The sequence below is a fragment of the Engystomops pustulosus genome, chromosome 2, assembly GCF_040894005.1.
Source record: "Engystomops pustulosus chromosome 2, aEngPut4.maternal, whole genome shotgun sequence".
NCBI lineage: Eukaryota > Metazoa > Chordata > Amphibia > Anura > Leptodactylidae > Engystomops > Engystomops pustulosus.
This window is the reverse complement of record NC_092412.1, coordinates 97,158,273-97,185,055: the sequence shown is the minus strand read 5'-3', so window position 1 is coordinate 97,185,055 and position 26,783 is coordinate 97,158,273. Positions and strand designations below refer to the sequence as shown.

The window sequence follows — 26,783 nt, the reverse complement described above, 5'->3', positions numbered from 1 at the left end:
AACTTTTTTATACTTTGTTGTACCGAGCTGTGGGTGGTGTCATTTTTTGCGACATTTGATAATATCTTCAATGATACCATTTTAAGGACCGTTCGACCTTTTGATCACTTTTTATCGATTTTTTTATATTTTTCAAAATGACAAAAAAGTGGCATTTTCGACTTTGTTTAACCTTGTAACGGAAAATAGCACACACAGTGAAAAACCGTTAATATATTTTGATAGATCGGGCATTTTCGGACGCGTCGATACCTAATGTGTTTATACATTTTACTGTTTATTTATATGTCAGTTCTAGGGAAAGGGGGGTGATTTGAATTTTTAGGTTTTTTTATTAGAATTTAAAAAAAATAATTATTTTTCTTTTTACTATTTTTCAGACTCCCTAGGGTACTTTAACCCTACAGTATGGCAGTATATGGGGATTTTCCTCCTCATTCATTACAATGTGCTATCAGCACATTATAATGAAGGGGTTAAAACGAAATAGCCTCGGGTCTTCGGAAGATGGATCGCCGCTCCCCGATGACGTCACAGGGTGCGACGATCCTAGGCAAGATGGCGGCACCCATGCGCCGCTATCTTTTTGAGGCTGCCGGCCATCGCTGTGATAACACCCGCGATCGGTGCTAGCAATATGCAGCAAAGACTTGCCGGCTATGGAGAGGGCTCAGCCCGTGAGCCCTCTCCATGCAGCGTGACCCGACCGCCGCAGTGAATACACAGCGGGTGGTTGCGAACCAGTTAATAGATCAATATTTTATATCCCATGACTTATAGAATTGTCACCTTGTCACCTTTTTAAATACTGCTGAATATATTGTTGAAGCAAATGGGTTTTAGAAGCAAAGCTACCATCAAGATCCATCATGATATACCAGATTTCTTACTCATAGATCCAGTGACTGTGATAATCTTCTTGTATTAGTTACCCATATCCTCCTTTCTAAAATATATTTTTTTTTAAATTTGCTCATGAGCCTGAAAAAAGTATGTTATCCTGTGTAGTAGCACCCAGAGAGCCCTTCTGGCTCATTAGCATAATTCTAAAAGTTAATTTTAGAAGGAAGGAGGGATTTGGCTAACAAATATAAGAATATTACTACAGTCTCCACACCTTCACTGTTGTATGTTGTATGTTGTATCATACAATAGATGGATTGCCATGACTGTGCATGTATAGCAGCAAATAGACCGGTGACCAATAGAAAGTCACTGATGGAAAGATAACAATCAATCATGTACTAGAACAAGAGACACTTACAGATGAATTCCAATATGATAGATATTTGACAATAAGAAAATAAAGAATGAATGTGGATGTGTGACAGAGGGAAGTAAATGTATGGAGATTAATAGAATAATGGGTCATCTACATAGCTTCAAAAGAGACACAGCGGAGCTAACAAACATTTCATACACCTAATAAAAAGATGTGAAGTACCAGATAAAGTTTACATTCTCTTTATTTAACCTTCAAGTAATTCAATCATGTAAGTGTTCCCTGATAAAGCAACATTACTGTTCATTTCATTTAGTATAAGAAATCCCATAACTTAAAAGATGGGGGCCTGACTGAATACTATTGAGACCACCAGTAATGCTTACAATGGAGGGTGACCAGTGCTGCTGCTCCTTCACAAATTTTGAGGGTTATGTCCATCTTAAAATACTATAGGCTATCCTAACATTCTAGATGTAAGGATGTTGGACCTTAGGATGGAAAGACCCTATTAAAAAGAACACGTTGCCACAAAATTGTAGATCAATCTATTGGCAGCATGTTATAGAGCAGAATGGAGCAGTGCAGATTATTGATATATTGAATATGAATCGTTGGTAATAGATTTATATTAACGTGTCAACTATGTGTGCATTAGAAGCAGCCATCTAGTCATGATGTTGGTCCCATCAGTGACAGCTAACTATGTCTGTAAAGTCTTACATCAATGAAAGGACTGCCCCATGACTACATCTAAGGCTGCATTCACATGACCGTCGGGGGCCGTACATACATCCCCCATAGACGGCAATGGGCACACTGAGCAATATGGTGTCGCACATGTCCCATCTTTCCCAGTGTTACGGCGCCGTGCATCGCTGTGGAGAGGGATCACCCTTCCTCCTCTCCATCGCGGCGAGCGTGTGCCCGTCTGGCTACAGCTCGGCGGGCATACATTTGTGTGAATGCAGCCTAAAGTGTAAAAACTGCACATACAAGAGAAAAGTTATATCTAGTCTTTTTCCACAATTATAAACATCTCAATAATGTGTTCTGTAACAATGCTGGTCAAGCTGCATTTGTGACATGTTTACCTAGTAAGTAACTCGTACACTTATATCTTCATAGAAAATGTACAGTAATACGGAGCCTGGTGTCAAACTAGGTAAAAGAGAACCTCATTTTTGTTGACTTGAAGGAACTCTGCACATTCTTCAGATTTCAACGGAATGGGATTTATTTTCAGGATTCATTTTTCCTTATTAGCAGCTTTCAGGAAAGATTTACTGTGCTCTTACAATTTAACATTCTGTTCTACTATTGGTCTCTATGAACCTGGAATGAGTTAAGTACAAGAAAATACCAGCAACACAGTTGTCATCTATAGGTGCAACAATAGCAGTTCATTGTCTAAGAGAATATCTAGAAAGAACGGAATCCAGAAAATTCGGACATCATTTTGGGCATTTTTTAAAAAAAGAAACATTTCTGCTTCTCACTTTCGCTCTGTTTACCCTAAATATGGCCACAAACACAAGATTTAGTGATAGATCTTATGCAATCTTATCTTACGGTCTTATGCTATCTGCACACGTTGTGGATTCAATGTGGAAAATCTGCAGTGTAATACAGAAAAAAGTCATGTAGACAATGCGGTTTCTTACCCCACAGAAACTGTTGCTCAATACTGGAAATAAAATAATGCTCATGTTACTTTTCTGGTGCATCCGCATGGATTTTTGCATGCATTTTTTTTCAATGAGTCTATGGGAGATTTTCACATCTGCAACATATCTGCTTCAAATCCACACCATGCGGATTTGATGGACACTTTTGCTTAAAATAACGTCAAATCAGGTGAAAAAAAAACAGGTAAAAAAATGCATGTGGAAAATGAGCATAAAAAAAAAAAAAACACAACACAAAATAGACATATCCGCATATAAAAAAAGTAAACAGACATGTATATTGGAATTTCCGTATTGCAATCCGCAACATGTACAGATAGCCTTACAAAGTATTTACCAATGTAATGTTCTAACATTGGGAGCCATTTCAGCAGAATTGACACATCAACAGCCTCTAAACTTGACTCATCTCAGGCAAATATGACTATTTTCTGCTCATTTCCACACAACTTTGGATGAGATTTCTTTTTTTTTTTTTTTAATAAGTAAACTGTGAGACTTTAGATAAAATAGGGAATTTTAAAGAGAACATTTCATACCCTTCCTGAGGGTGCTAGCAGTTTAGTGGGGTAAAATCTGGCGACAGGTTCCCTTTAAAATAGCCTCAGAAAGACTACAAGGTGGGTGTCCAAACCAGACAATATATTTATATGAGAAATAATTTTGCACATGCCCAACTGTTTATGACACGAGACAGAACAAATGGTCTTTTCATTTTCTATCTGGTTCCTGACACTTTCCTCAAGGAAACGCATTCCATCCCTGCAATTATTTGTAAAGTGTGCTCAAATATCCAGAATAGGTCATACCCATCTATTATTAAATAACTACAGTGACTCTGCCCACCTTCACTGAAGACAAAGAAAAACATTTTTACATAAAAGAGAAAAAGGTTCTTATAAAATACAGTCAGGGATAAACCCAGGATACAACTATCCTTCATAAAAATATTTCCATGATACAGTACAACCTGCAAATGTGCTGGCCTTAGGTTATTGCAGAGAAGCAATGTGTCAATAATCTGAGCATACACTATGACGCATGAGTTGCTGCAAGCCTCTCCCATAAGCTTTTCTATTCTGTAGATTTGTCATTTACCTGCACCTTGATTCAACAGTCCTAGTAAACAGCACAAAGTAGTGCAATAAAAATACTTCAAGATGATGCTCAAAAACACATGAAATAAACTTTAGCTTAAAGGCACATAGAGGAGAAATATTCAAGGTTATCTCCAGGAAGTTATTAGGTATGAAGGACCAGGACCAAGATTAAACATGGTGAAGATTCCAGTAATACCAAAGCAGGAGCCATACCAGGTTTACCTTCTAAAAGTCTTCTGGTAGCAAAAGGCTACATAGGTTTCTGGGACATAAATGGTGTAAGAAACACTGGCGATGGTCATACTCTGGAGGCTATCAAGTGCTCAGTCGTTTATCTGGTCTGGGAACGCATTTGGTAATAGCTACTCTCCATAGAGCAGGTGCTAGGAGAAGGCTTAGTGTTGTCACACTCAGGATAAGGAGGTAGACCTGGAAGCAGAGAAAAAACTTTTTTTCACAAAAGAACACAAAAGCATGCGCATTCAAACACTACACCCATGTATGGTCAGAAATGCCCTTGCTTTAACACTTTGACATTTTGTATCCATATTTGTAAGGCAAATCCAGAAATGGATCCAGAGAAAGAGTATACTTTCACACTGCTGAATTTATTCACAAATACCCACACTACACTAGCCAAAATACTACAATTACCTTCCCCGTGTGAAGTCATATAAAATATCCTGTCATTATGGGGCAGATTTTTTCAAACTGTCCAAAAGTCAGAATATTCGTAGCTGCCCATGGCAACCAATCACAGCTCCCCATTAAAATATTCATGAGCACTGGTAAAATGAAAGCGGAGCTGTAATTGGTTGCCAAGGGGAACTAGGAACATTCTGACTTTTAGACAGCTTGATAAATCTTCCCCAATGTGTATATGGAGGACACCACATTCTGGTGCAGTGATGTGGGAATCCTTCAGGTTACAACGCCTGCTAATATCTAACATTTGGAACTTACCCCATAAGGCTACCAACAAATGGCAAATGGGAACAGGTTGTTAACATTTTCATTTTGTCCACTCATTTAAAGGAATACTTAATTCCAAACTGATGTAATAAGGAATGCATTTCTCATAACATCCCACAACAGGCATTTTTAATGTGGTTGTGCTGCACAAGGGGGTTGAACCTCTTACATAACACTGTTAATGGTGCCCTCGGCATGTAGGATGTTAAACAAAAGGGAGTGGGTGGTCTTCCATGATCAAGGGGTATCCCAATCTAATATCCTTGCCGTCATTGTAAGATCTCATTCACAAGAAAATAATGGGGACTGGTAACCGAACACACCATTTACAGCAGCTTATCTGTTCCCATTGATGCCCGGTCATGGTGCGTTAAGCACACGTTGTCTCACCATAGAGTGAGAAGTCCTATATTTCCTGTCCTTGCATTATACACAAATATAATATAAAAACTCCCCATCTGAAGCTCAAACTGCAGTTCTCACAGTATAGGTGCTGTAGTTCAGCCAGCAGTCAGGGAGTCCTTGTATGATGTTTCTCATCCTGTGTAATATGTACACTCTGTAAGATTGGACCAATATACGGGTCCGCTTACACAGGCTGAACACATTTATTGCCAGATAGCCCAAAATAGACATTAGACTCTTGCAGTGTATTAAAGAAGTGATCAAGAAATCATGTTTGAATCCCCCTCCCCCCTCAAAAAAAGTGTGTGTTCCCCAAAAACAGAATCTTTTCTTCATTCATCTTATTTTTAGTGAAAAGGGACTTTCAACAATATGCAAATGAGCCCCAGGGGCTCTTCTGCACTTATGCCTGCATCCTGCCTTCCCCTGTCAGAGAGTCAGTGACAGCCAACGCAGCCAGAAGGGGCTTCTGTGGGTTACACAGGAACCACTGAGGATCATTTTATTATAAAAAAAATTATATTTAAAAAGGTTGATTTTTTTTGTTTTAAGAGAGGATAGAAATTCATTTTGAGCTGCGTTTTGACTGGCTGGAGCACCGCTCACCCCTCCAGTCTCCATATGAAAGACATGGCCTGCATTTTTAAGCACTGTAGCCACACCCCAGTGAGATGATGGAATATGAAGGTGTGGTCATACGCAGCATTTATGATGCGTTTTTAAAAGTGTCACAGAAACCCTTGCTTTTTACAGGTTACCTTGCGTTTAGTCGATTTGAAAGTGTCTCTGTTCATTGTCGGAAGTGTAAGCACATGTGTTAACATTTTCACAGATGCTTACACTTCCAGCAATGAAGAAAGAAAACTTCTAACCAGCCAAACGCTTCTGAATTGCGGCGTGTGACCGCACTCTTAGAAGTAATTAATACATTTCAATAAAATGTGAATGCAAAATATATAAACTTTAAAGGGAACCTGCCATCAGAAATTGGCCTAATAAACCACTACCAGTTTGTTGTCAAGTCGCTGAACAGCTTCTAGACCAGGTTATTTTCATGGCCCAACTTGGTGGCATCATTCATAAAATCAACTTTGTGAGATGTGAGATGTAAATTAGTTGGATAAAGTCAGGGAGGCGGAGAGTTTAACACTGAAGTCATGCTTCAAGCCTATGAGCATCTCCTCCCATGTGATTGACATTATGCGCTGCACTACAGGACATCTGGCAGGACCATAATTACAGTGAAATGGCATTTAGGTAAGGGAAAGCTTGTTAAACATCCTTATGAGATGTGTCGGTATAGTAGCAGAGCCAGGATCACATCATCAGGGAGACATCACCATCTGTCCATATATAGTGCCTACAGCTACAAGGCCTTCCGCAGACACAAGGTCTCTATTTAATGCAATTAAATCATTTTTTGCCTGGGATTTGAACCCACAACCACCACGCTCCACCTGTTATAGAGAGACAGAACCTCTATCCACTAGGCCAGTGGTGGCGAACCTATGGCACGGGTGCCAGAGGTGGCACTCAGAGCCATTTCTATGGGCACCCGCGCCATCAACCCAGCGCAGAGTTCGCCGAACACGACTCTAGGCCTCTTGCAGTCCCAGGCAGCCCAGGACCCTGAAAGGAAGCTACAATAATAACCAAAGCTTTTTCTCCTTCTTTCTACTGTATTGGTGTCCTCAGGTGCATGTACAATTCGAACATGTGACAGAGCAGGGAGTCATAAGTTACTGTTTAAATTGTTGCATCGGCACTTTGCGGAAAAATATGTGGGTTTTTGATGTAGTTTGGGCACTCGGCATCTAAAAGGTTTGCCATGACTGCACTAGGCTATGGGCTTAGCTGTTATCAATGGGAGGATTTCATGTAACTAAGAGCTTCACTGTCACATTGACACAGGCTGAATACACTGGTATATGGAGAGGGATCTTCTCAGAGATTATTATTATTGAGATTCTTGAAATTATTAAGATTATTATTGATATAATGAATATTATTATTGAGATTATTATTATTACTGAGTTAATGATTATTTATTATTATTATGGAGATTATAATATTTTAAGCATATAATACAGTTAAATTAAAGGACAAAAAATAAATAAAGGGGTCATTCAGACGGGATTGTCCGCTGCTCATCTGCATCTGTGTTCAGACCATATTGTATCCGTTTTTTTCACGTCCGTACGCCATGAGGTTTTTTTTCACAAAATTGATGGGTTTCTAATCTACTTCTTGACCTGCCCAGTTGGTTGCCTAGCAGCATTTGAAGAAATAAAACTACGCATACAGATATCTTGCATGTGTCATCCATTTTTTTGCAGATCCATTGACTTCTATGGATGTACGTGGTCCACATGCGAGACAAAATACCACATGATGCAATTTTCTTCTCATTGTCTGCTCATCCATGAAAAAAATGGATATGTGAACAGACCCATAGGAAACAGTGGGTCCGTTTGCGATTCGCAAAAAAAGGATAGCACATGGACATCAAAAACGCCCGTCTACATGAGCCCTAAATTATACTCTTTAGTACAATATTTTATATTAACATTCCCAGGACAACCTTTACAGCCCATATAGTACACGGTCAAAAAGCACTAAAGGGAAATGCAAATGAGATCAGGCTGAGCCCCGCCTCCAGACTTTTACATTGCATTTCTAAACGTAATGTAAACGCCCCATGTGACCGCACCCTAAACATTCAGATAATACTTTTCTTCTTTTCTTGAAAGTATCGTATCAAGTATCACAATACTTTTCTGGGTATAGCACTCAATATTCTGGTATCTGGGCAACCCTATAGACAGCATTACTTTTTATTTTAGACCACACTATACTCACTGAACGATAAACTTAGCTTTACAACATCTAGAAGTGTGTGAACGTATCCATTTTACAATATGTATATGGTTGGCATCTGGTATATTGAAATGACCATTTTCTCAAGCTCCCGTTCTTAGTTCTAGCACCCATCTTCATGACAAGCTGGAATAGTATACGTACACGAATACCCAAGACTCACCTCTCGTGAAATGATCCCCGACCTGCGGGCTCTGCTTCCTAAAACAAATGAGAACTCGCTGACTTGAGCCAGCCCTGCCGACACGATCCACTTAATATACTGACTGTTTTTTGGCAGAATTAAAGACAGTACAAGAACCGCCAATACAAACTAAAAGAAAAATAAGTGACATGTGTGAAGACATTTTTAATACATTTCACATGGTAAAATACAGTCATCTTTTATTTTTCCAGTGCCTGAGCCACAAGTTGGATGGAGAGGGGCTGCTCAACCTTCCCCACTCCATAGGGAGCTGATCGGTCTCGTCTTCATCTTTTGAGGACCTGCACTATCTTTTGCAATGTACAATGCATGTCTATGCAGGCCATGAGCTAGATGCCACTATTGTGGCTAGTTTACAGCCCCTATTTGCGGACGTGTGCATGCAGCCTAAGGGTAATTGTGGCAAGGTCTTTTGGCACATATTTCTAGGGCACTCACTGGACACATATGCCAAGTCCAAAATTGTGATTGACAGGATCTCTGAGCAGGGACCCCTCATATAGCACAAAATCATGTAATTGTGCGCTGTATAAAAATACAGCAAAGGTCCTCTAAGGTCACCGCACACTTGTATTTGGGGACAAGTTCACTTAACCCCTTAACAACCGAGCCATTTCTTGTTTTTGGATTTCCATTTTCACTCCCCACTGTCAAAAATGTATGAAGAGCTGTGTTAAGGCTTGTTTTCTGCGTAACAAAATTCCCTTCATAGTTACAGTATTCAATATTCTGGCACTAATAACTTCAGTGAACGGAGCGGTGTTTGGCGTCATTTTTTAGTGGAATGAGTTGGCGGTTTCAATGCTACCATTTTGAGGACTGTACGGCTTTTTGATATTTTCTATTAATTTTATTATAGGTTGTAAAATGGCGGAAAAAAGGCATTTTCAAATTTGAGTACTATTATCCGTTATGGGGTTAAACACTGGTAATAACAGTTATTATATTTTGATAGATTGGACATTTAGGGACGCAGCCAAACCAAACATGTTTAGGATTTTTACTGTTTATTTTTTTTATCAGTTCTAGGGAAAGGGGGGGGGGTTATTAGAATTTTTAGGGTTTTTTAATATATTTTATTTTTTTTTACCATTTTTCAGACCCCCTAGGGTACTTCCCCCTACGTTGCATGATTGATCTTATAATATACTGCCAGGATTTGGGGATTTTACTGACCATTTATTACAATGTGCCACTGGCACATTTTAACAAATTGCCATAAATAATACAGCCATGGGTCTGACAAAGGCTGTCATGGAGACAGATCGTCGCTCCTCTATGAAGTCACAGGGAGCGACTATTTCAGCCAATGTGGTGGTGCCAGCACCGATCATAGGTGTTACATGTGGGTGTTTGCTGCATATTACATACACCTTGTATGGAGAGGGTCCAACCCATGAGCCCTCTCCATACACCTGCAGCAGACGTGTGATTTATGTCCGTAAAGTGTTAAAAGGTAAGTTGCAATTTTGTTACTAACATTCAACATGCTAGCGAGGTACATCAGCATTTACTGGAGAAATTCCCTTTAGACTTCACTGCAGACAATAAACAATTGTATTACACATGGACCAATTTAAACCTATACATTGCAATAGATAAAATTTGGAGAAACAGATGTCTTCTACAATCTTATTAAAGCTTTATTAACCACTGATGTTCCGGGGTAGCGCCAAGCACCATCATTACAACTTTTTTTTATTATTATAGTTATATGAATAAAGCAATTCAGGGGATGTCTCCTTCACCCCCCGAAGCACTAATTTACATTAATATAAAACGTTATTTTATGACTAAAGTATCGTATCAACACTGCAAGTAAACATATAGCTGTAATCTCACTGCTGGGAGCTACCCAGCAGCATTAAAGCGCAACTGTAAAGTTACTGTCAAAAATAGTTTTAGCACAGCTGGAGACAGAGAGACTTTGACAAAAATACCTGTATCATGCTGCTGGTTTCTTCATAGCATGAGATATATCTGGTATATTTAACATTATATCTTATTAAATCAGATTCAGATAATCCTGATGTGGGTGGTAACATCCTGCTTGTGACCCCACTGAAGCAAAAATTTGAAATTTGTTTGAAATTTGCCGATCTGAAGCCTATGATGGGTCACATGCTTATGACATAACTTAAGGTCCTACAGCCCTTCCTAAAAAGACTCCTGTCGTCTCTAGCTGTTCTATACGGTTTCCCATGGGTACCAGACAGCATGGCAAATTTATATTAGCCTGGAGGACAAGGTAAAACGTCTGCTAGCTGCTAAACAGTTGCAGATTACAGTAAATTAGATAGTTGCTTATTTTGCTTAGTGTGGAGTAAGGGTGCATTCACATGTGGTATTCAATGCATGCGTTTTAAAATGCAATGGAACAGCTGAAGAGAGATTTACCTACTTAAAAGGCTGTTAACCCCTTAGCGCTCTGCGCCGTAGCTGTACTGCGCTGAGTCCCGCGAATAGTGCTCAGCGCAGTACAGCTACTGCGCAGAGACGATGCTGGTTCAGCGCTGTATAGCAGCCGAACCGGCATCGTTAGCCGCGGGATTTCAACGGTAATCTACCGTTGACATCCCCGGCTAACACCCGCGGTCGGAGTGGGCTCCGATCGCGGGTGTTTAACCCGTTAAATGCCGCGGTCAACGCGACCGCGGCATTTAACATGCCTTCTGGGGGTCTTTACATCACAATCGGCCCCCCCGCACCGTTTTCGGGGGGGCCGATTGCTGTTTTGGCACCTCTGGGGTCCGATCGGGACCCCAGAGAAGCCTGGAGGGTTTACCTTTAAGATGGCGTCTGTGACGTCATCTTAAAGGCAAAGTGTCAGCCTATGCATCTGCATAGGCTGGCACTGATAATACCCTGCAATACATTAGTATTGCAGAGTATTATCAAGAACAAGCAATCAGATGATTGCTTGTTCATATCCCATGGTGGATCATGTAAAAAATGTAAAAAAAAATGTTTTTCAATAAAAAATTACTTTATAAATCACTAAAAATGCCCATAAGCCCCAAAACATATAAAGAGACATATAACACTCAAAAAAGTCTAAATCATAACACAAACCCCACATATATAGTATCATCGCGTCCGTAACAATCCATAGAATAAAACTAAATAACTATTGAACCCATATGATGAACGCCGTAAAAAAAAAACGTTAAAAACCCACCAAAAATTATGATTTTTACCTATTATATCCCACTAAAAATGCAATAAAAAGTGATCAACAAAACATATGTACTCCAGAATGATATTGTTGCAAAGAACAACATGTCCCGCAAAAAACAAGCCATCAACCAGCTCTGTAGCCAAAAACGTAACAATGTTATGCCACTTGGAAGACGGCGATGCAAAAATGATAGATTTTTCCCCACATTAGGGTTTTATTTGGCAAATTTAGTATAACATAGGAAAAAATATTCATGTCTGGTATCCCCGTAATCGTATCGACCCATAGAATAAAGATAACAGGATTATTAGGCTATACGGTGAACACAAAAAAAAAAAAAAGTAAAAAATCCAGTACAGAATTGATGCTTTTCTACTCATGACCTCAAAAAAAGTTCCAAAATTTTCAACAATAGGTGATACCAACCCCAAAATGGTAACACTGGAAAAAGCATCTCGTCCCGCAAAAAAAATGCTGTCACATGGCCCAAATAACGGAAAAGCGAAAATGTTATAGCCTTCAAAAGGGGGCAACCAGAAAACTAAAATCCTGGCAGCTGCAGGGTGCTCCTTCCCTTCTGCGCCTTGCTCTGCCCCCATAACACAAGTAATGTCCACATGTGGGGGGTCGCTGCACTCAGGAGAAATTGTAGAACAAATTTTATGGTGAGTTTTCTCTTTTTATCTTTTGGAAATGTGTAAATTTTAGGGCTAGATGAACGTATAACCGACAAAATTTGACCATTCTAAATTTCACCGCCATTTTGATTCAATTACTATGAAGATCTCAAGGGGTTAACAATCTTTGTAAATGCTGTTTCTGATAGTTTGAGGGGTGCAGATTTGAAAATGGGTTGGTTATATAGGCGGTTTTGTTGCTAAATATGTAAAATTTGATTTCAAACAGTATTTATCCCCAAAATAGTCAATTCCGAAAATACGGAAAATCGCTATTCGATTTGTAGGCCGCGTGACGTCAAAATAAATTATCCAAACATTTCAAAAATTATGAAAATGTAAAGTAGACAAATGGGAAATGTTATTCTGCAAGTTATTTAGGTGTTAAATCTATCTGCCTGAAAACACGGTGGTTTTGAATTTCGAAAATGGCAAATTTTTCTAAAAATTCATCATTTTTTTCTTTTTTTTGTAAATAAACGCAAAACGTATCAGCCAAAATTTACCACTAAAATGAAGTACAACATGTGGGGAAAAAACAATATCAGAATCGCTTTGATAAGTAACAGTGTTCAAAAGTTATAACCATATAAAGAGACGCAGGTCAAATTTCAAAAAAAAGTTGCGAGCCTTAACCTGCAAACAGGCTGCGTCCTTAAGGGGTTAACATTTGCATTTACAAAACGCTAACACAATATAAACACACAATTAAATATGGAAAATCTCTCTTCAGCTGATCCATTGCATTTTAAAATGAATCTGCCAAATGCCACCTGTGAATGCACCTTTAAAATCTAAAATGCTAACCCGAATATATTTGTATTATCTGTACTGGTCACCACACAGAGAAGAAAGATTGACACAAGCCTTTCTTACAGTAAGACTATTCAAATTATGTCACTATTCCACTGTGTTTTCATTAGTAAAGCCATGTCACAGTTATTTAGTAAATGTGCAAACACTCTGTACTTTATCTTCTCCCTATTGTCAAATCAGAGATTCCTCGGCTAAAGACTAAGAACATTTGGCACACATAGGGTAGATCTTACCTTCATTATGACCAGTGTCAACGTCAAGGATAAAAGAATTGTGAGCTCGTAAATGACAAATGTAGGAAATACATGGAGTCCTGTAAACGGAAAAAAAAAAAAAGAACAGGTGATTAGAGCATGCTTTTACCTTCAAATGACAACAATCAAATCAAAAGAAACATTAAATAAATAATAAGCACAGGACACAAACTACATCTAAGAGCCAGCAAAAAAGGAAGCCCAGTAGGCTATGGGAGAAACATGGCAGAATATGGTAAAACTATTCCAAATATAAGCCCAGAATAACCACAATCCCAAAATCAGGGAATAATGTATTAAAACCCCCAGTGTCAAGTAAAAAAATCCAAACATTTTTCATTTCAAAAAGCAACATTACATCAAAAATGTTAACTGTTACAGTTAACTGTACATACTATCAATTGCATATCTGTATCACATAAATAAGATTGCAGGGGAAATTAAGAATCCAGGGGCATCCACTATATTATATTGACAGAATTAAACATAACCCTTTTAAATTTTTTTATATTTTACAAAATGGCAAAAAAGTGACATTTTCGACTTTGGGTGTTATTTTCCATTACAGGGTTAAAAACCAGGAATAACTTATTATATTTTCATAGAGCGGACATTTTGGGAAGCAACGATACCTAACATGTTTATGACTTTTACTGTTACATTTTTATCAGTTTGAGGGAAAGGGGGGTGATTCGATTTTTTTTTTACTGTTTTTTAGACCCCCTAGGGTACTTTAATCCTAGGTTGTGTAATTGATCCTGCTATATATTGCCATACTACAGTATGACAGTTTATGGTGATTTTCTGCATCAATTAAAATGTGCAAATTGAACATTGTAAAACATGGTGTTAAACAAGACAGCCTCCGGTCTTTGTATGACTCAAGGCTGTCATGGAAACAGATTGCCACTCCCTGATGACTTCACGGGGAGCAACGATCTTAGCCAACATGTCGACTTCCATGCATTGCCTGTGGCATTGAAAGGGTTAACACCTGCAAACAGTGCAAGTACTGATCACGGTATATTGGAGCAAACGATCACAGGCTATGAAGAGGGCTCAGCCCGTGAGCCCTCTTTAATCACCTGCAGCCGGAGCGTGATGTTGTAATACGTCACGCGTCAGCAAGGGGTTAAACCACTGGACTGGTGGTTGTTGGAAATGGGCCTATATAGACCTGTGTAGATATTGTATTAAAAACCAGACGTTTACAGATAAAATAGTCATTTACCACAATAAAAATGTATGGAGTGTAGTTAGGATTCATTTAATGTTGGCTTAATTGAAAAATTGTGAATTAGATTACTCACCGGTAATTCTATTTCCGTTAGTCCACCATGACGGCCCAACCTGGAGGATGCCCCTTGACCTCTGCAGGGACAGGAAGAAGAGAGGTTAAATGCTCCCCCCCTTGCATCCTCCCGCCAGTGATTACAAAATAACCATGCTGAGGAAGATACAACCAGATTTATTTAGTATGTTTGCTCCACATACAAAGGAAAATTATCTGGAAATAATAATACAAAGAAAGGAAGAAATCCAGCTGGGGGGGAAAATATATAGGCCGTCATGGTGGACTAACGGAAATAGAATTACCGGTGAGTAATCTAATTCACAATTTCCGCTTCGTCCCCCATGACGGCCCAACCTGGAGACTTACAAAATTAGTAAGCTTTTTTAGGGAGGGATTACAGCCTGTAACACCTTGCGTCCAAAAGATAGATCTTTTGACAAGTGCAAGTCCAGCCTATAATGCTTGGAGAATGTAGTGGATGAAGACCACGTTGCAGCTCTGCAAATCTGATCTAGTGACGCTCCTCTTCTTTCCGCCCAAGATGTGGACATAGCCCTGGTCGAGTGAGCTCGGATTCCTGCTGGTATCGGGCTTTTCTGTAGGTCGTAACATGAGGCAATTGCCAGTCTCAGCCATCTTGCAATAGTCGCCTTCGACGCCTTCCTCCCCTTATTTTTCCCCTGGAATTGGATGAAAAGGTTAGAGTCAATACGCCAGGCCTCTGTAATTTGTAGGTATTTTAGGACAGAACGTCTTACATCCAAAGAACTCCATTCGCGTTCTCTTGCCGAAGAAGGGTTCTCACAGAAGGAGGGTAGGATAATCTCCTGATTCCTATGAAAGTCGGAAACCACCTTGGGAACAAAATTTGGATCCAACATCAACACAATTCTATCATCTAGAATTTTCATGTAGGGTTCCCTAATCGATATAGCCTGAAGTTCACCTAACCTTCTTGCAGAAGTGATGGCTATCAGGAAAACTGTCTTAAGTGTCAGGTTTTTAACACTGGAGGAATCAATAGGTTCAAATGGTTCCTTCATTAAGGCATTCAAAACTAGAGTTAAGTCCCATGCTGATGATTTTTTAACAGTCTGAGGCTTTAACCTAGAGGCAGCTTTAATAAATCTTTTGACCCACCTGTGCTCGATGAGAGGCTGGTCGAAGAAGGCACTAAGCGCCGACACCTGGACCTTCAGGGTGCTGGTAGACAAACCCAACTCCAAACCCTTTTGAAGAAATTCAAGCACCTGCAAAATATTAAGGTTAGCTTGGGAAGGTGGACTGTCCTTACAGAAGGAACAGAACCTCTTCCATATCTTATGATAGATGGCAAAGGTGACTGGTTTTCTACTTGCCTTCAGGGTCTTGATGACTTCAGATGAGAGTCCCTGAGAGCTTAAGAAGCTGGATTCAGGATCCAGGCAGACAGCTGTAATTTCCCTGGGTTTGGATGATGGATTGGACCCTGATGTAGTAGGTCCTCTGATAGCGGAAGAATGACTGGATTCTCTGGTGACATCTTCTTCAAGAGTGGGTACCAGCTTTTCTTCGGCCAGTTCGGGCAGATGAAGATGGCTCTGGTATTTTCCTGAAATATTTTCCTCAGGACCCTGGCGATCAGGGGAATTGGGGGGAAGGCGTAGACTAGTGGAATGTCCCAGGGGTGAGAGAAGGCGTCCAGCCGTTCCCTGTTCTCCCCTTTTTCCAGAGAAAAATAATGCAGGCATTTGGTATTCTCCCTTGTTGCGAACAAGTCCACTAGAGGATAACCCCACAAAGATGTTAGCCGCTGGAAGATCTCCTCCTTGAGGCTCCACTCGTTTGGTAGGATCTTTCTTCTGCTTAGAAAGTCCGCCCTTGAATTCTCCGTGCCTTTTAGATGAGTGGCAGATATTGACAGAGTGTGTTGTTCTGCCCACAAAAATATTTTCCGAGCTAGGGTACTCAGGAGAGGAGACCTGGTTCCTCCTTGTCTTTTTATGTAGGAGACCGTAGTTGTATTGTCTGATAGAATTAGGAGGTGTTGGTGGGCAAGAAGAGGAGTGTTCGCGCTGAGTGCTTCCCATACTGCTTGCAACTCTCGGAAATTTGAGGACCTTCTTGTAATCTCCTCTGTCCAGGTACCCTGGGAAATTTGCTGAGGCATCACTGCCCCCCAGCCCCTCTGGCTCGCGTCTGTCTGGATTGGGATGTAAGGGCTGTTTGACCAGAAGATCCCTTTCCTCAGATTTCCGTCTTCCAACCACCATAGCAGGTCCTCCTTGACGGCAGGTGGGATTGGGATTTTCCTGTCCAGATCCTCCTGTTTTCTGTTCCAGGATCTTAAGATCCATCCCTGGAGTATTCTGGAATGGGCCTGACACCAGGCTACCGAGGAGATGCAGGCTGTTAGAGAGCCCAGAATCTTCATAGCTTCTCTGATAGAGATCACTGATTTTCTCCTGAACCTTGTTATCAGATCCTTGATGTGGTCTCCCTTGTCCTGTGGAAGGAACGACATTTGGTAAACTGAGTTCAGGTTTACACCCAGGAATTTCCTCACAGTAGCTGGGGAAAGTTCTGACTTCTGGTAGTTTACTATCCATCCCAGTCTTTTTAAGGTTTCTAGGGTGAGATCTCTGGAGAAGAGTAAGCTCCCCCTGTCTTGGCCAACAATGAGTAGGTCGTCTAGGTACGGGACGATCAGTACGTCCTGTAGTCTGAGAGACGCCACCACCTCTGCCATCACCTTTGTAAAGGTCCTTGGTGCAGATGATATTCCGAAGGGGAGTGCACAGAATTGAAAGTGTAGTGTAGCACCCTCTGGAGACAAGACAGAAAACCTTAAAAACCTTTGTGAGAAATGGTGTATAGGGATGTGATAATATGCATCCTTTAAGTCTATAGTGCACATTAATGCATCTTGGTGAATAATGTGTGTGGCTGATCTTACCGACTCCATCCTGAATTTCCGGTAGACGATAAACTCGTTGAGACCTCTCAGGTTGATGATTAGTCGGTTTGTGCCGTTCGGTTTCTTTACCAAAAAAAGAGAAGAGTAAAAACCGGATTTCTCTTGATCCTGTGGAACAGGTATAATCACTCCAGAAGACAAAAGAGAAGTTACTTCTTGCCATATTAAACTGTGGGATGTAAGTGACATGGAAGGTGAAGGTGGCATATATTTCGTAGGGGGAAGTCTGAGGAATTCGATGTTGTAACCATGCAGTAATATATCTAAGACCCAGGGATTTGAAGTGACCTTTGTCCATTCTCCTCTGAATCTTAGCAACCTTCCCCCTACTATGGCATCATTGTTTTTTGTTTCTATTAGGGTCTGTTGGGGTGGAGAACAGAAACCCTCTCCCTTTACCTCCTTTCGGGTAGCTCCAGCGTCCCCTTTTCCCTTTATCCTTGTAGGAATCCCTTTTGAAGTCTCGAAAGGGCTGCTTCTTGGGTATCGATCTCTCAGGAAAGCCCTTTTTCTTATCTGATGCTCTCTCAAGTATAGCATCCAACTCTGGGCCAAACACAAACTCCCCTGAGAAGGGAAGACTGCACAGTTTTGCCTTGGATCTGATGTCCCCGTTCCACTGTTTTAGCCACAGCGCCCGTCGGGTAGAGTTAGTAAGTGCTCCCTCCTTTGAAGCGAAACGAATTCCCTCGGCAGCAGAATCTGCGAGGAAGGCTGTAGCAGATTTCAGCAAAGGAAAGTTCTCCAAGATTGTTGATCTCGGAGTCCCTTCCTTGATGTGGGATTCCAACTCATTCAGCCAGTACAGCAAGTTCCTTGCGACTGAGGTGGAAGCCAAGTTAGTTTTCAGACTGAGCATGGAGGTCTCCCAGGCCTTTCTCAACAGGGAGTCAGACTTCCTGTCCATAGGGTCCTTTAATTGGGCCGCGTCCTCAAAAGGAAGGTCGGTCTTCTTTACTACTTTGGTAACTTGCACATCCATCTTTGGACAAGTGTCCCATACTTTAGACTCCTCGGGCTCAAAAACAAGTCTCTTTTTAAAGTTTTTGGACACGATAACCCTTTTTTCTGGCTCTTGCCACTCCTCAGAAACCAGCTCCTTTAACGTGTCATTCAGGGGAAACACCCTCTGGCGTTTTGCCTTCAATCCCCCAAATAGTTCCTCCTCCTTAGATCTAGGGGGAAGAATCTCCTCGATTTCCAAGGTCTGTCTAATTGCTTTTAAGAGACCATCGAGTTCCTCGAACTGAAACAGATGACGTGAATCTTCTGTTTTTTGTGAGTCCGCAGGATCATCTTCTTCTACGTATGAGCATGAGGGAGCTTCAGAATCATCCCCCCCCTCAGATATAGAAGAATCCGGCTCCACTCTAGGTTTTTTACACGGTGGAGGCCTGGACGTAGCAGCGGCCACTGAAGAGCTTATTTTCTCCTCGATAAACCCCTTTAATTCGTCTAAGAAGGATGTCTTTTCCTCTCTCATAAAATTGTCGATGCAAGACTTGCAAATCGGCTTTTTGTAAGAGTCGGACATAGAGTGGGCACACATGTTGCACTTTCTAAGCCGGCTTTTCTCGGGTTTTTCAGACCTGCTCGTCTTATCCCCTTTATCCTCCTTGCCTTTCGTTTTAGACCCTTGGTCTTTCTCCTGAAAGGGCAAGCGGAGGATAATAAATGACCCGCTATTTTACACACAGTAAAAAACCCAAACCTGCACAAAATCCCACTTACAGAAACCGGAGGATGCAGGAAGGTAGGGTCTGCCTCGTCAGCCATCATAAAAGCCGTGGAAGCGCACAGGAAAATTCAGAAATACACAGCACAGGAAACCAGCACCGCAGCGTCACACACAGATCTTAGACCTGAGATCAGCGTGACTACCTGCTCCAGGTGACCTTAAATACCTTAATGGGGAGCCCATCCCCCTGTAGACTTCGCCTGCGCCGTGCTCCCGTTCCCAGGGATGCATTGCGGTCCTGTGAGCCGCCACTTCCGGTCGCGACCGGAAGTCGTCATCGGACCTCGAGGACGCCGGGAATTGTAGTTTTTTCGGCCGCCGCGCGCTCACACACGGATCGCGGAGCGGCGGCCAGGACGAACGGACTGGAAGGGCGGCGAAAGGGAGGACACAAGGCCGACCGAACGCCCCAGCCCGCCGGGATTTAGCCAGCCAGGACTACCCGTAAGTTTTACTTCGTCCCCCCCCCCCCTGGAGGAGAGAGGGCACCTCTCTTGTCCTGCCTCGGCAGGGACAGGAAGAACACTGGCGGGAGGATGCAAGGGGGGGAGCATTTAACCTCTCTTCTTCCTGTCCCTGCAGAGGTCAAGGGGCATCCTCCAGGTTGGGCCGTCATGGGGGACGAAGCGGAAAAATGTGCTTTTCTTTAAAAAATAAGGACATTTCTAAGTGACCCCAAACTTTTGAGCAGTGGAGTATATAGAGAGTAGCCATGCAGGTTTCATCACATGGAGGAACAATCAGCAGGTAGTAAGTCGTAGAAACCAGTAGTGAAACAGTTACATGAAGTGTATAGTCAGGGCTTGATTACAGAGCGACCAGGAGTAGGGGGCCACCTCTATCCTGCAGGCCTTGAGTCCTGCTGTATAATAAGCAGTATCAGTGTGCTGCAGACACTGATACAGCTGAGCCCAGTAAATGGGTAGAGCCATGATGAGAAGGGACAGAGCTATACGACTGGATGACTGTGATCTCCAATTTGCCGACATCACTGACATCACAGTGCGTGCGCTGCGCCGTGACATCACAGTGCGTGCATTATCCCTGTACTGTTGCCTGTTACACCTATTTCAATGTATTTTAAAGTACAATCTTGAGTTATTTAGAGCAAAAGGTCAGACACAAAAGGTAATGACATTTTAATGACAACCTTTTCAGGGAGGGAAACATTTAATACCAGAATTAATTACGTTTAATTGTATGCTGTACTTATGGAATTTCTTACCTATAGAGGCAAAGAAAATGATAGCCAGGAAATCACGTATAGGCTCAATGCATGACATGATTTCCTCAGTAACCATGTGTCCTTGGGAAGAAATGAGAGCGCCAGCTAGGAAACAACCCAATTCCATGGACACGTCCAGGAGTTCTGTGAGCTGCCAGGAAAGAAAATGCTCATTAAACTGCATTAGTTAACTATTTAGAGTCTTCAATTAATGAGATCCTAAAATGTACTGTGAAGGGGCATGGCAGATCTCATGTAAGCTCGTAGTCCGCTGAAAGGACTTGTGGACAGATTTAAGAGCAAAGAGCCAAGTTCTATGGAGAAAAAGGGTCAGAAAATTTTGAGTAGTATACACAAAAACAGATCTGTTCAGCTTAATTTATTCAGCAGCAGCTGGAAGGAGTATAAAGTGGTGTGTGCATGTTACCATCTCTCCACTGCTAATGGATGTCACAGTGTGGGAAGCTTTAACACAGAATTTCCATCACTAATACATTCTGAAATATGTAGACGTATTCATCCGCCTCATACAAAGACATCATTATACTACATATACATAAGCATTCAAAACATATTACAAGCCTCCAAAGTTCACATAACTGATCCATCATATGGTCTACAGTCTGTGATCCATACAATACATAAAATAATTACCGTCAGCATAAGAAATATGAAAGCCGAAATTCCCATAACCAGAATTTCTTTATTTCCTTTGCCTTCGTGGTGTAGTTTACGATAATAAGGACCGATGAGATAAGTCTTCATAATAAGACAGAGGAGAAAGACTGCAACCAAGGAGAAGACAATCTGTCCAATCAGTGCCATAATCCGGAAAACCTCCAAGACAACACTAGAGAAATCACAAAAATATCTTAGAAGTCATAAAACTTGTCTTAAGTGCTGCTTTGTGCAATAATTTACTGTACTTACACCAGATTTATCAAACGAATACAGGTGTGATATAAAGATTTATGAAGTGTGATATTTTAAAGATATTTCAAATTTTATGCACAAGTTCACTCCGGTCCATTCCTGGAATTGGACATACTGAGGAAGTTGCATCTTCACCAAAAAAAGTCTAATATACAACGCATATGCCCCATTTATCAAGTTGTTAAGCCACTATAACAAATCTGACATACAAAAGTCTCCTGGGACAGTCCATAAAACCTGCAAAATATAAATCCCACCCAAAGTAAACAAGTATATTGTATTCACTCCTCTTATGCACAGTGAGCTTACCAGAGACATTTCATTTCAGATGATACACCCAGGGCTGTGGAGTTGGAAAGCCCAACTTCTGACTGGAACTCTGACTCCTCAATTTCCCCACCTTTGGCTACGACTCCAGCTCTGCCAAAATGGTCACTAACCTTGAGCAATGCCTTATTTTCCTGATTGAAGCACTTGTCAGCTGTACTGTGCTGCTCCCGGGTCCTCTACCTTTCCCGATGCAGCACCGCTCTGGGCCCTGGTGCCAGTGTATATGACAGAGGACATGTAGAAGAGAAGAGGCCTTATTCTCTGCTGGTTACAGATGTGGCCCCTTAAATTTCAGCAGTATGACTATGTGGCCCTTGGACCAAGAAATGTTGATTTCCCCTGGCCTAAATCCTTAGATCAGGAACTAAAATGTACACTGACTCCAACTCCAGCATAAACCCTCATCCCAGGCCTACAAACAACCCAAGGGCTCAGAGTTCCCTAATTACACCTAGTGTTGCTCCATGGAGCACAGAAAATAGAGAAGGGGCAGCAATCCATAGTAATTCCTCCTAGGGGTTGGTGCTCGCAGCTGGAAGTTCAGGCGTTTAAACCATTAGAATCGAAACGTTGCTCTTTTATGCCTGGATGATGTACCAATAAAGACTTCTTCGCATTTTTAACCCTAGGTGCTGTGGCTTTCTCCTTCCAAAATGCTCCATGGAGCACAGTCATCTGCCCCCTCTATAAGTCAGCCAAGACCTGCTCTGCCTTAGCTGTGCACCTGTGCACTACTCAACACAGTTCGGTGGATAGACAACCCAGGCCCAGGTCTCAATACAGCCGTCACATGCAGACAGAGACAAGGAAGTGGGAAAACCAACTGTGAGAGAGGAGAGCCTAATGCCAGAGAGTCAACCCTCTAACATTAACATTTTTCCAGAAGGGTAATAATACTCCCCTCACCATTTCTGAATAGTATACAGGCGGTTCCCAGGTTACGTACAAAATGGGTTCTGTAGGTTTGTTCTTAAGTTGAATTTGTATGTAAGTCGGAACTTTATATTTTATAATTGTAGATCCAGACAGAATTTTTTTTGGTGTCTGTGAAAACTGGATTTTAAAATGTTGGATTGTCATAAGAACCAGGATTAACAGTAAAGCTTCATTGCAGACACCTTTGATAACTGTTACAGCTGTTTATTATAGGCTGGGAATTAAGTACAGTAAATTAGCCACAGCCAGAGGTCCGTTTGTAACTAGGAGTCTTCTGTAAGTCGGGTGTTCTTAGGTAAGGGACCGCCTGTATAGGCAAGGAAGAGTGTAACATTTTCAGTAATACATATTATATATACATATCTCCTAAGCATATGTAGGGTTAATAGTCTATGTATACAAGAAAATCCTTATAGCCCTTGTTTTCTGTGCTTAAATAGCCAACTGAGACAATGATATTGCATCATCTATTAACCCCTTAAGGACCAAGCCACTTTAGGGCTTCTGGACGAAGCTCGATTTTTTAAATCTCCCCGTGTCACTATATGTGGTTATAACCTTCAAACGCTTTAAAGTATCAGGGTAATTTTGAGATTGTTTTCTCGACACACATTGTACTTAAAATTAGTGGAAATATTTGGGTGATATCTTTTTCGTTTAATTATGAAAAAAATTGAAATTTGTAATAAAAAGAAAAATTCTCAATTTTTAAAGTTCAAAAATCTTTGCTTTTCATATACAGCCCAGCTCCTGCTGTGATCACACAAGCTCTGCTACTGAGCACAGGCGATCAAAGACGTACATGTACGTCCAGATGCAGCAACTGGCTACATTTCCTGAAGAACATGTACATCATAATGGGCTATGGGGTTAAAGTGATGCACAATCTTTTTATTGTCTCTTTAGAAATTTCAAGTTACAGAGCGGACTATGGTGAACACTGGCCCCAGACCGTCCCCACTTCCCCAAAGCAAATCAGCACCCCCCGCCCCCTGCCTCTCACCAGCAGGCTAATGTTGACACTGGCCCCCAAACACCCCCAGCCAAGGCTGGGGCTGCAAACAGCATCTTCCCAGCATGCATCTATCTGTAAATAGGGGCTGCTGTGACAGAAGATCAATAATACCAGCCCCTGTCACAGTACAAGATCGGGCGGTCACATAGACAGCTCAATCCAGTTGATGGATTTGTGTGCACAATCTCATACTGCCATGGGAATGAAAAGAGCTAATCACCGCTCCAGCCCCATGCCCACTATAGAACGCCATGTGACTAAGAAACTGAGCTCAGGTCACATGACCTTCTGGTGGAGCCAGCCCAGTGGGGGTGGAGCGGCAGGCTCAGAAGAAGTGACTCAGAGTCTGGCAGCTGCAAGTTCCGGATTCCGACTCGGATGCCCTGTCCACCAATAACAAAGCTCCTGGCACACTAGTGTGTGAGGAGCCCTAGTATTGGCTTTCTTGGCTATAGCCCATGCTTAAACAAGAAAGTTACCAAGAGTATTTATACGCTTGATGCATTTTTTGGGGGAATAAATCAGCCTCTAAAAAAGTCATAGATGTTTTTAGAGGCCTTATCACCTGTAGGAGTACATATTACAGCGCTATGTAAAGTGTTAATCTTGGCTAGGAAAATGGAGGAAAATTAATAGGTGGGCTTTAAAAATTTAAAATACCTGGAGTAAGTGTTCCCCCCGGCTTGCATAAGGGTCGGCATAGCGGCAATGAAAAGACTAAGCTGCACATCCTGCATGACAAGCATGCCCAGCAACACACTACTATAATCAATGTCACCTGCAAAAGGAAAAGGGAGACAAGTTATTGTTCAAGATTTAACACAACCTAAAATATAAGATTAATGAATAAAAGCATTTTGTACACTTAATACCCCTGCATGAAGCTGCTGAATTCTACTTCAATTACCTCTTTTTTTTATTAAAACTCCCCCTTTAGCTATAAAAATTCAGCTCCAAAGCCACATGCATATGAGCCGAGAAGAGTTACATTTTTGCCCAAGATGGGTCACTTTAGAGTTGGGGTTCTTTAGTCCCTAGAACAAGGATTATTGTGTAATATCAAAGAAGAGCATCATATCTTTCGATCAGAATACTTGATCGAAAATGGTATTAGCATCTGGAAGCTAACATTAAATTTAATTCATCTGACACAAACACACAAAGCATTCAAGAAGATTAAGGGTGATGCCACACGTTTTGGTCGTTTTAGAGCGTGCGTTTTCAGTTGAAAAACACATAAGTTTTTGACCATTTACCATGCATTTGGCTGCTTTGAACCGGTTTATCCATTAAGATAATTAATCAAAAACTGTCAAGAAAGGATGTGTCTTAAAAACACATGCGTTTTTAAACGGGCTGAAAAGGCATGCTTTAAAACAGACCCAAAATGCCACGTGTGGCATCACCCGAAGGTCCAGAAAAGTAGACTGGTCATGAACAAGAATGTCTGGCAGATGAGGTAAAAGACAAGAGGCTTCATTTTAGATATGAAGAAAGCAGAGCAGAACATTTAACCCATTCTTTGTGGCTAAGCTCCACTGTGGCAACCCTCCATCAGTCAGGGCTTTATGGGAGAGTTTGCGACGGAAGCCTCTCCTCAGTGAAAAACATATGAAAGCCTGTATGCAGTTTGCAAAAAAACCCATGAAAGACTACCAGATTATGAGAAATAAGATTATTTGTTCTGATGAGACAAAGATTGAACTTGTTGGTGTGAATTCTAAGAAGTAGGTGTGGTGAAAACCAGGCATTGCTCATCATCTACCATACAATCCCAACAGTGAAACATGGTGGTGGCAGCATCATGCTATGAGGGTGTTTTTCAGCTGCAGGGACAGGACGACTGGTTATAATTGAAGGAAAGATGAATGTGGCCAAGTACAGAGATATCCTGGATGAAAACCTCTTCCTGGGCCGAAGGTTCACCTTCCAAGACAACGACCCTAAGCACACAGCTAAAATAACAAAGCAGTGGCTTCAGAACATCTCTGTGACATTTCTTGACTGGCCCAGCCAGAGCCATGACCTAAACCCAATAGGGCATCTCTGGAGACATGAAAATGGCCTTCACCAATGTTCACCATCTGACCTAAGGGAACTGGAGAGGATTTGCAGGGAAGAATGGCAGAGGTGTGTTTCATCATTCCCAAGAAAACTCATAGCTGTGCTAACTCAAAGGTGCTTCTACGCAATACTGAGCAAAGGTTCTGAATACTTTTGACCATGTGATATTTTAGTATTTCTTAAATGATGGTCATGTTGAAATGCAACTACATGATCTTTCTCTGTCCATAATCTATCATTATGCAATAGCTGGTAAACAACATACACATTTTTTGCTTAAAACAGTTTTCCCCAAGTAGACTTTTTATGGCACATGTAGTGTCTATTATAAATGGATTATAAATGTAGATCCTACGTCTGGGACCCCCCAGGCTGCAGATGGGCTGAAAGGATAGTGTGCCGCCCATGTGTTGCCACTGTCAATTTAACTCTATGGAAAAACCCCTTCAAATTAGTTAATTGGTCTTTTAATACGAGAACAGCTGGAATTTCAGAGAACCAGTGGTTTTCTACAAATAAGAATAAATGTTAAAAGAGATTAATATTTTTATCTAAATTTTATACAACAAAATATGAAGTTCATTTAGTTACCATCTTTATCTCCACGGGAGCTGCCTGCGACAAACCTGGATACCAAGGGAGTGCTAGACAAAGACAAAAATGTGGAAATGAAGACACTCTGAGTCGGTCGGATTTGTAGGAAGTGCCCCCACAGCAAACCAAACGCAATCATTAAAACCGTCATGAAACATGGTCCTTGTACAGCAACTTTCCATACCTAAAAGGGGATATAAAACAACCAATATAACTGCAGGATCAGGCTACATCAGGTTCATCTGAGTCTGTTTCAGCTGAAACATATACATTTTGTTTAGTTTTTAATTTTCCTTCATTGCAG

The 26,783-nt window shown here is 41.3% G+C and overlaps 2 protein-coding genes across 5 annotated transcripts in view; both read right to left on the bottom strand.

Moving 5' to 3' along the window:
• Positions 1 to 1,448: 1,448 nt before the first annotated feature.
• Positions 1,449 to 26,783, bottom strand: part of TMCO3 (transmembrane and coiled-coil domains 3) — a 43,251-nt gene continuing 17,916 nt past the window's right edge. For all 3 annotated transcript variants that reach the window (XM_072135621.1, XM_072135622.1, XM_072135620.1), the window contains 7 exons: positions 26,477 to 26,663; positions 24,482 to 24,599; positions 21,262 to 21,457; positions 20,608 to 20,758; positions 13,374 to 13,453; positions 8,428 to 8,577; positions 1,449 to 4,439 (listed from right to left, as the gene is read on the bottom strand). In XM_072135621.1, the coding sequence (XP_071991722.1) occupies positions 4,326 to 4,439; positions 8,428 to 8,577; positions 13,374 to 13,453; positions 20,608 to 20,758; positions 21,262 to 21,457; positions 24,482 to 24,599; positions 26,477 to 26,663 (996 nt within the window). In that variant the 3' untranslated portion in view covers positions 1,449 to 4,325. The remainder of the gene's footprint in view (positions 4,440 to 8,427; positions 8,578 to 13,373; positions 13,454 to 20,607; positions 20,759 to 21,261; positions 21,458 to 24,481; positions 24,600 to 26,476; positions 26,664 to 26,783) is intronic.
• LOC140118134 (uncharacterized) lies at positions 14,738 to 17,942 on the bottom strand. 2 transcript variants are annotated; one of them, XM_072135619.1, is made up of 3 exons: positions 15,829 to 17,942; positions 15,447 to 15,542; positions 15,178 to 15,368 (listed from the first exon to the last, which is right to left on the bottom strand). In XM_072135619.1, exons 1-3 carry the CDS (start codon positions 17,940 to 17,942, stop codon positions 15,317 to 15,319), a joined length of 2,262 nt encoding a protein of 753 aa, XP_071991720.1. In that variant the 3' UTR covers positions 15,178 to 15,316. The 2 variants fall into 2 exon arrangements, with proteins under 2 accessions (XP_071991719.1, XP_071991720.1); XM_072135618.1 differs by having other exon boundaries at positions 14,738 to 15,368; positions 15,447 to 17,942.

Coding starts and splice junctions, on each gene's coding strand:
- LOC140118134 (XM_072135618.1), bottom strand. CDS start 17,942: ATGGACAAAGGTCACTTCAAATCCCTGGGTCTTAGATATATTACTGCA. Junction 15,369..15,446: donor GCGAATGGAGTTCTTTGGAT/GTAAGACGTTCT, acceptor ATCCAATTCCAG/GGGAAAAATAAGGGGAGGAA.